This window comes from Protopterus annectens, chromosome 2.part0 (genome assembly GCF_019279795.1).
Source record: "Protopterus annectens isolate FY-2018-M chromosome 2.part0, PAN1.0, whole genome shotgun sequence".
Taxonomy (NCBI): Eukaryota; Metazoa; Chordata; order Ceratodontiformes; family Protopteridae; genus Protopterus; species Protopterus annectens.
The window spans coordinates 434,779,827-434,793,548 of record NC_056728.1 but is presented as its reverse complement, the minus strand read 5'-3'; the positions used below and the strand labels follow the sequence as shown (position 1 = coordinate 434,793,548).

The following is a 13,722-nucleotide window of genomic DNA, read 5'->3' as shown; positions in this document are numbered from 1 at the left end:
TGGATACACATAATGATTTCATGTATGGCTGTAATTTATTACGTGGATGTAGTTTTCATTTTAATAGTGTCACTGATACTGATTCCTGTATGAGACCAAAGGAATTGATATTTACAGACTCAATGACAATAGGTAGTCATAATGTGAGTGTAAATAATTCACCATTGTTTTGTTCTAATGTTATTACACCTGAGTTGGGCCCCATAAGTAAACCTAAGATTATATGTAACAAAGCCAAAGATTATAAATTATATAATTATTCTAGTTTGGTTCTTGACACAAAACATGTTGAAACATTATCTAAAGGTTTTAACTTTGTACCTTGTAGAAATGCTAACATAGTAGACATTATGTTTGATCTTAAACTTTTTGTTCGTAAGTTAAATCTGGCAGCTCATTTTGGTTTTAGTGACAATAGAAATGATATCATTCAATTGCACAGGCCTAGTATATTTAATCCACCTTACATTAAAATCACTGAAATATTTGAAAATATGTGTGAATTTGACATTAGGGATTTCTTTCAAAATAAAAAACATAGTCATTTTTGTAACATGACACAAAATGACATTAAGAATATAGAATTTCTATGTAATATCAAAACAATTCGCATTATGAAGCCCGATAAGGGCAACGGAGTGGTCATAGTGGATAAATGTGATTATGTGTCTGAAATGTTTAATATGCTTAATGAAGACAACTATATTGAGGTCAGTAAACATGAAATTAATACAGCCTATCAAAAGATAGATTTGATGTTAGAAGATATGCTATTTCAGGGTAACATTAGTGAAACTGACTTTGAATATATGAATAACAATTTTCCTTTGGTCAGTGGAATATTTGGGATACCTAAAATCCATAAAGGCCTTGATAATGTTCAGTTCAGACCAATAGTTGACGGAAAAAGAAGTAAGGTGGCATTTATAAGCAAATATGTGGACAACAAAATGAAGCCAGGGTTAAAAAGCTTTTCTTATATTACCAAAGACTCTTGGCATTTTTTGGAGAGAGTAAAGAAAGTTGATTTTCAAGAGAATTGTTACTTTGTGACGATTGATGTAGTCAATTTATTTACATCTATTCCCCATGGTGTTGGTTTAACATGGTTGGGAGAACAACTGTATGCCACAGGGAAGTTTGATCAGGATGATATAAATACTTGGGTGATATTAATGGAATTGGTCTTACATAATAATTTCTTGTTTTTTGAAGAACGTTATTTCAAACAAAATACAGGTGTTGCTATGGGGGCCGCTTGTGCCCCCACTTATGCCAATTATGTAATGGCATTTTGGGAGAACAATTATGTTTTCAATAGTGAATACCGTCCATTTATTAAATTTTATACACGTTTTTTGGACGATATTTTTATAATTTGGCAAGGTGAAAGGTTAGCACTAGAGGCCTTCATGGATTATATTAATCAAACTGCTTGGTTTTTAAAATTTACTTACAATATACAAAAAGACAAAATAGCATATTTGGATGTGAGTTTAGCATTTGTTCAAGAAAAGGGATGCCTGGTTTCAAATATACATAGAAAATCCACATTTTACAATTCATATCTTCATTATGATAGTTGGCACCCTAAGTACCAAAAAAGAGCTATTGTCAAAGGACAAATGGTGAGGGCGGCCCACATGGTGAGTGAAGTGTCTGATTTCGAAATGGAATTGGAATTTATAGCACAACTATTTCTTAATAGGGGTTACCCTAGGATCTTATGTGAAGAAATTATGAATGAAATACTTTTTAAAAGAGATAAAGGCATTATTCAACCGATCCTTAAAAATAAGGTGGAACTTTTTAGTGGCACAATGGAACAAAATAGTGATGATTTTGTATTAAAAGGGAATTTTTTGTTTGTTTTGACCTACAATACTGATGCTGAATTTGTTAGAAAGATTATAGAAAAGAATTGGGAATCTTTTTGTAGGTTAAAGGATTTTCAAGATTTTGCTATTCGTCAAATTAAATTTGTTTTTCGTAGAGATATAACACTGAAAAAGATGTTTGAAACATGTACATTAAACAATGGTGCTATTAGTAACAAGACTAAAGGTAATTTTAAATGTGGAAGGTGTTTGACGTGTAGGCATATTATGCCGACTGGCAAGAAATTGGTGATTAATAATATACCTATTAACATTATGGGACACTTTGATTGCTATTCTGTTAATGTGGTATATATTGCCGTTTGTCAGTCATGCACCGCCTTTTATGTTGGAAAGACATGTAGGTGTTTCAGAGAAAGAATAAAGGAACACATATTGGATATCCAACATAAAAAACCTTCAAATGCCTTGGCAAGGCATATTATAACATACAATGATCATTATTTTAAGTTTTGTATTATACAACAGTTAGAAAAAGACCCACAAGGTAGAGTTACTGAATTTCATTTAGACGTCTGTGAAATTAAATGGCAATTTAAACTAAATGCACACTCATATCCAGGGCTGAATGAGTTTGTGTCTATAAAGCCATTTTTGAGATTAAGACACATTCTGGGATAAACATATCTATAAACATAAATATAAAACATCATATAATATTAATCAACATAATATATGATATATAATCAAATTAAATAAAACTTTTAACATATACATTTACTAGTACCATAACAATAATACACATATATTTTACATTTTAACAAATATTTTATAAATGTATTTAATAGTAATACGATATGTTATGTACATAGTTATTTAAAACAAGTAATATTTGGTTAGAAATACAATAATAATTAGTTATTAATTTAGGTGGGGTAGTTTTTGTGATAGCTATGTGTTTTTAACAAAGCATTTTTTAACAAGGAGTTTTTAACAATTGATTAGTTGTCAATTTATTTGAAGTGTTAATTGTTCTAATGAGTGAGTTACTATTGATTGTGGTTAAATACTGGTTCAACACACTCTGAAGAAGTCATTTGACGAAACCTAGGTCAGTTGTGGAGAACCGGTGTTTCATTGTGATGTATTTCCAGTTGGTGATGCTTGTGCAATAAAGTACTGTGGTGGTTGAGCTCCAGACTCCTTGGAATTTTATATTGGTCGTGTCTGGGATTGGTTCCTGGTTGACATTTGTTCTATATGCTGAAAGTTGTTGAAAGTGTAAAGAAAATTAGGTAATGCGGTCAAGGACTGCCAAAATCAGGACAGTATCAGTCAACAGAGTAGTGGAGTGAGACATGGCAACAGTGAATGTTGAAGAAAGTTGGGATGCTATCTAACTTTAATGAGACAATGGTGGCATCATTACAGACAATCCTTGCTGAAATTCAAAAGGTCAATGGTAAACTAGGAAAGTTTATGGAGAAATTGTTTACTAGATTTAAGGAAGCTGATGAAATCTACAGCCTTGTAAACGCCAGTTTGACACTAGCAGAAGAACTGGGTGATGAGGAAGAGATTCTTTAATATGAAAGTAAAGCTGGTAAATATCTGGTTTTAGCTGAGAAAAGAACAGGGCTAGAATAACAAATGTGTGAGTGGTTGTAGTCCCAGAAAAATGGAGAAATGAACTCTGTTAATTATAGGAAAGGTGAGCTTGAAGCCTGGACTAGCTGTCAATCTGTACTGAAAAAAAAAAAAAAAAAAAAAAAAAAACATACTGGATTTCTTAACCAGTATCAGGGTTAGTTGCTTAGTTGCTGGGAAACCTTAACCTTATGTTGTGATTAGAATCCTGGTACTTGAATAAATTTTAACTTTGCTTTGGAAGCCAGGCAAAGTCTGTATAATAATATATATTTTAAATGACTGTTCTCTTCCAATGTGCCAACAATCATTTCTCAAGGTCATGTGTGAATTTCAAGGCAAGAAACATAAGTTCAAAACTGTGTACCTTGTATTTTTCATGATATGTGTACTTGAGCAAGACCCTGAAGCTGAGAAGTTTATGGTGGCCTAAAGCAAGGGTTTGGAGCACACACGGATGATTTAATGCTTCAGAAGAGTGATGGTGTTGAGAAACGTGAAAAATAGACAGATGCACCACAGTAACAGTAAGTAATGCAAGACCAGGTTCAAAAAATGTTTTTGTTAAAACGGGCAGTGTCAGTGACTCTATTCTAACACTGTGTTTACTGAATGACATACATGCAAATGCAAGGTAACATGGCTACTTCTCTGTGATGAAGGGGAAAGGAATTTATAGCTGGGTCATGCACTAGGTGACACTGCTGGGGAGGCACCTAATGAAATATAGTTAACAATTTCAAATGCTGTTTATTAGTGTGAGCAGTACCCTAAATTGCCATATGCAGTAAGCTTGTATTGATGTCTAGTGGAAGCAGTCTCCATTAAACAGGTGTTAGGAAAGATCAAATGGTTATTTAATAGAGTATACATTCTCTCCAATGCAAAAAAAGATGAGGTTTCTAAGTATAAACTACCAGGAAATACACGTTTCATGGTATATTTAAAAACTTTAAGTGCACACAATTTCCATCTGATGTAAGGAGGTAAACTTCTTGAAAGTTAAGTCATAAAGAATGGTGAAATATTCCTTAGTATGATGTCAACAGTCCTGAACACAGCAAATTATTGTATTATTCATATAATTTGGCATACTGACAATACAGAGGATTGTGACTGGGTTCCTGATCATAACTAGCCTATTTGAAATGTGGCTGTCAAAATTCACCTGAAGATCAAAAATTTAGTTTTACTCAGTATTACATGGAAAACACTAAAGATCAATAAGGCTGACATCTAAATAATGCAACCAAAAGAAAAGAACTGTGGATTAAGGGGGCACCTAAGACTCTTATAAAAGCATGTGATACCACAGCATGTGTCACTGGTTGGTACAGGTGCCCCTGATCAGAGAACCTGCAAAATACAAAAAATTCATACTGAAGAGGGTCTCCAGATCAAGAATTACTAACAGTTACCTAAAGCAGGGTATTCTTCAAAATAAGAATATTTACTAAAGTTGACTTAGCAAGAGGCATACTGCATGAATTGAATAAGTGACATACACTAGCTCTAGAGCAAAAAATATACCTGCAGGTTGCTGAGGTGTGCTGCTGCCTCCTGTGTCATTTGAGCCACTTGCTACCTGATCTGTTCCCGCAGGTGGAGTAGTAGGTGCACCAGAACTGTCCCCAAGATTTTCATTTAAAGTCCTCAACAAAACAGTTAGATCTTCTTGACTAAGAATGACCTTTAAAAACACAAAAAACAAAGATAATGGTTCTGATTCATTACTTTACTTACTACTTTAAGTACTACTAACAAAGGTTTTTGAACTAGGATGTCTAAGCAAAAAATACTGTTACTTTAAAAATACTTAGAAATTGTCTTGATACTGACCTTATGTAATCTTTTTACATTACTGAACCAAACAAGACAAGACAACTGAACCAAAATAAGCTCCCTCACTCATAAGACATGTGAAAACATTTACCTTCACCACCAAAGTACAAAATATTAAAAAAAAAAAAAAAAGTCTGACCAGGGTGGCCTCACCAGACCAGCAAACTCTTTTCAGGGAGTCCAAATGTGGTATTTATACTGCCAAACTGCCAAAAGTGAAATTTGGCCACAGCAGTTGGGTATTTCATCTGCTTTTTCGGTAAGGGGGACTGTAGAGCTCCCTCCTGTGACAGAAAGGAGAAGGAACAAGTCATGTCAGAGGACAATGAGACTACAAAGGAGCATATGCAGTCTGTGGACAATGTAGATGAGAATAGGGAAATTCAAGTAGCGGACTTATGGGATGGTGGACTTGCTGCACAAACCCTAAAGGAAATCATGGCAGACAAGGAACCCAGTGAGACAAATGTTTCCGTGAGCAGAGGCAATGGAAAAATGTATGCAAGATGAAACAATGAAATACCAGCAATAGCCAACAGATGGCAGCAGAGAATAATGAAAGTCTGGAGGAAACGGCATGCGAAAAACATGTTCAATTCACTATAGACATTTATGAAGTGAACAAAGCTATGCAGTATTCATTAGTACTCAGAGACAGAGGAAACATTTAGAAAGAAGGCTGGTTGAAATAAAACGTCTAACTGTGAGCGTTCCTTTAAAAAAGGGTAGCATAATTAAAACTGGGGTTTAAAGCAGTTTCTGTACATTCCCTTATACATTTCAGAAAACAGAACTTTTGCCAGTTAACTAAACATCTGTAATGCTGAACAGTCTTATGCTTAATGTGGAAGGAAAAGAACATTTATCCTTTGGATTTTTGTGTGTTTGCACCTGCTCTACAAGAAAGAGTGCTACTGCAATTTAAGAACAGATGCTACTTCTGAACAGGACATTAAATATTGTTCTGGTTTATGCAAATGCATTTTTACTGAGAAAAGATTCAGGATAGAAGGAAACTATGGACTGTGTCTTGGGAGTTTGTGTGAGAGACTGAAGGAAAATAATGTAAAATGAGGCATTTACTATGTGTTGTGAACACACTGGTGAGAGGACATGGAGAAATGTTTACTATGCTCATCTTTTTTGCGGCTATAAAAATCATGTAATTAATTAATGTAATAATTGTTGCTGCAACCACTGTGGGGAACAATATCATATTGCAAAAAGTTTTAAAGTGCACTAGGTGTGGTAAAGACTGGAAATGGTGAACGGATTGTGTGGAAGAGGGGCAAACAATGATAGTTTTAAAATAATATATAAGAGAATATACATCATAACGAGAATACAGATCTGGAAAGAAGTGAGAAAGAGAAAATTAGGAGGAAATGGGAAAGAGGAAGAAGAAATGGAAGGTCAAGAAAGTAACTTGGGGATGGCAATGCAAAACATGAATAAGGAATTATAAAGGAAAACAGGCTTTAGTCATTACAGAATGACTGTGAAGAAGGAAAGGTTACTGATGGTTAAATTTCAACTGGAGGCTATTCCAGACATAGTAAAATGAAAAAGAAATTAACAGGTCAGCAGGATTCAAAAAAGGAAAGGGGCAAATTTCCAGTAACATCCTTTAATGTTAATAGTACAGTGAATGAGACAGACAATTTACTGTACTTGAAACGCATAAAAATTAAACAGATATTGTGTGTTCGTTGGACATCATAAATGTTAAGGAAAAGCAATGGGAACCATTTCAACTGATATGGGGAAGGAAAATGGTGTGGACAATGGGGATGGACAGCTGTTCAGGGATAGCAGTCCTGGTAAACAATATAAGACTTGATTGACATTTTAAATGTTACATTAGGAGAATCACAATTACTAATAATGGACTGTAGAATGAGCGGCAAAAAGAATCCTATTTCTGTATGCATATACAGCAGGCAAGGAAAGGAAAAGGCTATTTGAAAAGTAATACATTGGGGAATAACACAGAAACAGTCTTTTTAGGTGACTAACTGTGATTTAAGGGGAAGAAAAAGAAAACAGGAGTTGACGTGAAACCTATGTAAATTAAGTAATGGAAAATGTCAGTCTCACATTAAGTAGGGAAGAATGTATAGAACAGGAATAAAAACAGAAAATGATTCTGTGTTACTTTCAAGGACTTTAACGGAAGTTAGAAATAGAAATTTAATGGTAGGGTTTTCATATCACACTAACATAATTCAGATAAGAAAGGGTTTAAAAACGTTAACAAATATTTTCTCTCCATTCACTATGCTGTTAACATTTAAGGATATTACTGAAAATGTAATATTTCCTTTTTTATCCCATTGAACTGTTAATTTGCTTTTATTTGTCTTATGTCTGATGAGACCTCCAAATCAAATCTGCCTTCAGTAGTTTCCCCTTCACTTTCATTTTTTTTTTCATTTCTTCTTCCTCTGTCCCCATTCACCCTCTTTTTTAACCTCCCCGGGCCTCCGCTGAAAACAGGCTCTGTGGAACCTAGTCAGACTTTCCCGGTCAACAAATGATAAATAAAATAAAAAATAAAAAAAAAATAAAATAAAAAAATCTTTATTAAATTATCACTGATGACAATCATACATTTTTATAAATTAAAACAAACCATACTGACATAATCTTCCCTTTCTCTGTCTTATATCTCATTTCCAGATGTGAATTCTCATCATGATCTACATTCTTTGTTAAATTATTTTCAAACTGTCTCTCAATATCATTACTGTACCCCTCTTCCACACACCCTTTTTCTCCCCAAAATAGAAAGGCAAGAGCAATATTTAGTAGTGGCTATTGTTAATCCCAGAACCTCATAAGAGGAAAGTAATATTGTGTTTTTAAGAACAGAAAAAGTAATCTTGTGTTTTTAAGAACAATTATTTTTAACTGTTATCCAGATCAGCAATTTATTTAGCTCTCTATACACAGTGACAAGCATTTTATACAGGGAGAAGAATTGGAAAATTACTAGAGAGAATATATAAACATGTACAAGCTACTGAAACATGCAACAATTAATTTAATATGTAGGCACTCCCCTAGTAAGTGTAAAAAATATGTTCACAATTAAAGGCTGTTAATATGGAAATTCGATGGAGAGATCTAGAGAATGAATTGCATAACAGAAAATCTGCCTAACAGTTACAATTAGATGCTTGTGTCCTTCCAGGAATTAATGATGCTTTGAATTTTAAATGTGTTTTTACAAAAAAAAAAAAAAACTGCATTAAAATATAAACAATGTTTTTAAATACAAGTAATCTTGATAGTAAATTGTTAAAAAAAAAACGTTTTCTATCAAAAACACGAAAATCACTTACGCGAACGGTGATTTCCACGACAAATAATGCTGACTCATACATATTAATTAGGTCGTATGGTCGATGCAACAAGGTCGACAATTTCTGTTGATCTTAATGTGTAAATCTCCCATTGACAACCATGCTTTGAGTCCCTGCCCTGTGTACGTCTTTCTAAACAGACGTACACATGAACATCAACATTCTGACTGTTGCTCCTACCATGTTCAAGGAGGAGTCTGTCATGCAACTAAATGTCGACATTTTGACTGTAAACCTTTTTTAACACCTTTATTGAATTATCTCTCCCTTGTAACATAGGCAAATTTACATTTATACAAAAGTAATCAAACTGTACTAACAAATTAACATTAACAAACATGCTTCACATATACTGCTATATACCATATAACCTAAGCAACATTACATAAATATTCAATTCCTGCCCCTTGTTTTAAACAAGAAACATCTTTATTAAGTCATCACTTACAACATAAATGAAAAAACGAACCACACAGACACAATACTAGTTGCAAGCATTTTACATCACAAACAATACTGACACACTCCCAGTTGCTAACATTATACATCACTTATAATCTACCCAATCATTTTCAGTCACACATTACATGGCTTACTTAAGTCCTGCCTTCTTTTAAACCTCATTTCTCTCCTGTATGTATTGTTCCCACAATTCCCGTTTTTCCAGAAAAATAAGTTTTTTGAGTTTGTCTAAATATGAGACACTTAACAAGTTGTATGTACATCTGTATGGATCAAGTCATGAGATTCTGACAGTTGAGATAATTTTTTTGTAGTCAAGTAATTTGCAAAACTTTTATTAAAGCTGATTTTAAAGACTGCATTCTTGCACACTGACAAAGTACAAGATGAAAGAGCTTACTGTGACTCAGTAAAAGTTTTTTTCTTTTACTTGTAGCCAACTTTCCGTAGTTTTGAGAGAGTGAATAACATCTTACCATGCCAGAACAAATCCATTAATTTCTGAAGGATGACTTTAAACTGGGTCATCTTAAGATGAGTTCTGATACCACCCCTCCATCTTCATATTTCCAGTACGACATACACTTGAGGACACCCAACCCCCAATTGCTAAGGGTGTAAAAAAAATTTATGTAGGTACTTACAATCAAAAACATTCTAAACTTTCTCAATCCAGAGTCACAGAGGTGTCATAGTTGCAACCTAGAGAATAACTGACCCAAAATCTGACTCGGTCATTACTGAATCTGAACTCATTCAGTCATCCTAACTCTTGAAATAATCCTTAAACTTTACTAATCAGACACTTGCTATCCCAAGTTTTGGATCTACTTTCTTTAAGGAATCTGGAGCAAGATCACTCAGCTTTTTCTATAGGAAGGTCATCACATAACCCCTTCCAAACTACCAACAGCCCTCTGTACACCAGGAAATCTCCAAGGGTTTAGTCTTGTTTGCTGTGGCAGCATTCCCATGAGGCCTCTTCATTTCCCTCTTAGCTGCTCTCAAAACACAAGTTACCTTTGCCACTTAATCTAGCATGCTGTCTAACGTGACCAGAACCAGAGTTATTAGAGCCCTGTCTTCTACTTCTAATCTTTCTAAGGACCAACGATTGGCCACCAAAATTCCAGACAAAATAAAGACTTCTGGTTATTTTTTCAATCTCAAAACAGACCCATGTTAGAACCATGCAATTCTGTTATCACATTGATTACACACTTCCAAACTGCTGAGTAGTTCTTGGCAGACCACAGACACCTATACAAATCACTGATCTCTAAGTTTGTCCTGTCCATACACATGGTGGTTTTATGTCTGAAGACATCCACTAAAAGACTTCTAACTTTTACTGAAAAAAGATTTTCCAGCATTAAATGGGAACACCTAAAAATGGTAAAAGACCTGCGGCAATATAAACATTTGTAACACGACAACCATTTCCCATTTGCCTAAAGGTATGATCTTCCAGTTGTCAAATTAAGTGGTGACATTTCTGAAGAGCCACAGAAGAAATTCTTGAATTGCCGTGCCTAATGATGAACTTAGGGAGATTCCCAAAACTGGTTAATTGTTGGTCAGCATCAAGAAAACGAACACTTTTCCTCACTAAACCACGAGGATCCCCCACCTAAAATAAAAAGACCACAGTAATCTCACCCTCACCTGAAATAATCACACACAGTAAGACTAGTGTCTGGACTCCTAACAAACCCCTCTGAAATGACCACACACTAAAATTTCTACTCCTCACAGTAAAACACTTCTAAAGAAGCAAAGCACTCACAAACAAAGGAGGAATGAAAAACAGCAAACAACCAAAACTTAAAACCACAGCGGCAAAGCACAGCCGCTGCTATGACAAACAAGGCAAAGAGCTAAACAAACAAAATACAAAAAAAGCTCTCTTAATTTACCAAAAAAAAACTCTCTCTACCAGGAAAAACAATAAAAACTAAAGTAACAACAAAATCCTTAAAAGGTAAGACAAAAGAGATCACTATAAAAAAAATAAAACAAAAAAAAGAACTAAAAGTAAAAAAAAGAGCTAAAAAAAATCAGAAAAAAAGAGGAAGACAAAGATAAAAATCAAGAACTAGTTCAAAATGAACAAATTCTAACTGATCCTTAGACACCCAGAGACATACTGAACAGATGCACAGAACTATATCAAAAGGTTCAAAACCAATATCTCTACAGATATAAACCTAAATATCAGCCCCAAAACAGGTGCCCCAAAGGAGAACCCCTCTCCATCAGTGAAAAACACCAAACATCCAAAGCAAAAACATGGTGTCCTCCTAAAAGTCCACAAACCTCTCCACATGCTTATGTAGCTCAATGAGAATGCTCCTGGTGTCTCGAACTCAATGAGGAATTGAACCCAGGAGTGCTGCCTGGTAACACTGAGGACAGCTCTTCAACACCATTGTACCCAGGGGAAGGCGGCTCAATTACGTCCCGCCCTGCAACCAAGCCTTATCTTCAAAAAGGCAGCGGCCACCGACCCTGATAATTACCTATAAAAAAGCCGACATAGGAATTTGCAGACTTTGGATCCTGCAGTTTTTGGGCTTTGTCAAGCTGCATCATGCATATATAAAGATTTTTGACTTCTTCAAAACAGTCACCAAAGCCATTGATCTTGAAAGGGAACGTCCAGCCAGCTCACCATCTATCTGGCTAGGGCCTTCGAGTCATACAAGGCCCACATTATACAAAGCCAAACTCTTATCCCATAAAACCCATCCATACACATCACAATGGCACAACCAAAAACTGGAATTACACAACAGCTGGCACAGACTCTGGCCACCCAACAGAACCCACAGGGTCAGAGTTGCTGTGTCACCACAGGACTCAGTCCTGTGTCAGTCTCCTTTTGGCATCTACTTTCCTCAACACTCTTGGCAAGTACAACTACACTACTCAGTGGTTCAAACTGAGGAGGGTTATAATGACTGCAGAAGCAAGTGCAAAAACACACAAACTACAGATATCTCTCAGAAGGGTAGAAACAGGTCTCATAAATAGCTGAAAACATGGCCTGAAGTTAAATGCCAAAAATAGCCAAAAAAAACATAGTCATGCCCTTTGGACCAAAAGCTACCAAATAGCCAAAAAGCAGGGTAGCCCACACCCCTGAGCACAGAAGAAGTTATCAGGAGGGACCTAGACCTCCAGGGACCTAGGAATCTCATTCGACACCATGTTGCTAAAGTAGAGTAGCTAAAGTTCTACATTGCCCACCCATGATCATGGGGCTTCTCATCTAGAAGGGAGATCAGTCATCAGACCAGACTCTCACTTCTCATCATGATCAGACCAATGAGTACAATGGGATGTATCTTTGGGATGTGACTGGACACCTGCAAAGGCCACAAGCCAAAAGGAAAGGCCACAAAAAAACCTCACCAAAGGATAAAGTCTCTCAAAAAGTTCCGAAGAAGAAGCTCTCAATCATCTCAGTCGCCCGCAAGACCTGAGACAACATACAAGTGACCTTACAAACTCATACAAGATTTGATCAATATCAGATTTGATGAATATGCAAATCCATCAAAAATCTAGATCCAACAGGACTTAAACTTAGACCACGGCTATTAACTTAACGGCTGAGCATGCTGAGGGATGGATAGCTTAAGAAAAGACTCCCTGTGGAACAAAATCACGGAGCATGTGAGGGAGTGACATGAGCTGGCCTTGTTCAAGAGAAATCAAAAAAGAGAAATGATGACCAGAGGATTACCAGGGATTACCTCAGTGTCACTGCGTGTCAGAGGCAAGCAAAAATAATGTATATACATAATCCCATAGTTCTAAAGGGTGGTAGCCAGCCACAAAACGGGATATAGGCTGTAAAATGCCCTCGGGCAGATAGCCTAGTATAAACCTATGAACCTATGAACCTATGAACTTGCTTCAAACTACCCAATGGCTGCTAAATTACAACATGGAGTCTTCATCTTAGCTCAATTCATCTCATACCCAGAATAAAATTAAAATCTTCCAGATCCCCCAAATATAACAGTAGCTGGAACAACCTCAACAAGATCACCAAGGGTTCCACAAACTGTGAATAAAGAAAAATTGAGAAACCCTGACTGGTGCTTCTCAGCAGAATAACTCTTAAGATAATTCAGCATTGCTTTTTACTCTTGTCCTAGACCCTAGTAGATGCTCATCACCAGGGAGACAAAGTCTAATGGAAACTCATTTACCCAGAGTTCAGTAAACTCCATTACATGCCTTTTCAGTGTCCTGACTATGATCAAGGTGGAATCTAATTCATGCCCCCTATTACTAACAGAGTTTTGAATATGTAGTCATAATCCTGCCTTCTCAGGAAAAAAAGCTGCACTGATCTAGGTGGATCATCCTAGACATATAATGCCTGCTATTTGTAATCCCATGAATAATTTCTAATGTTGGTTCAACACAGACACTGTCCTACAAGACACTGGGAAAACCAGGTCCTTCCCTTCTTTTACAAACTGGCAAGGACAGCATCATGCCACAATGAAGGAATTTTCTCCATAATTAATACAAAGTTCAAAGCTTTCAACACC

General features: G+C 35.7%; 1 protein-coding gene across 2 annotated transcripts in view; it reads right to left on the bottom strand.

Moving 5' to 3' along the window:
- VPS13A (vacuolar protein sorting 13 homolog A) overlaps nucleotides 1-13,722 on the bottom strand; it is a 4,910,496-nt gene that overhangs the window by 2,122,308 nt on the left and 2,774,466 nt on the right. For both annotated transcript variants that reach the window (XM_044060868.1, XM_044060869.1), the window contains exon 35: nucleotides 5,016-5,175. In XM_044060868.1, the coding sequence (XP_043916803.1) occupies nucleotides 5,016-5,175 (160 nt within the window). The remainder of the gene's footprint in view (nucleotides 1-5,015; nucleotides 5,176-13,722) is intronic.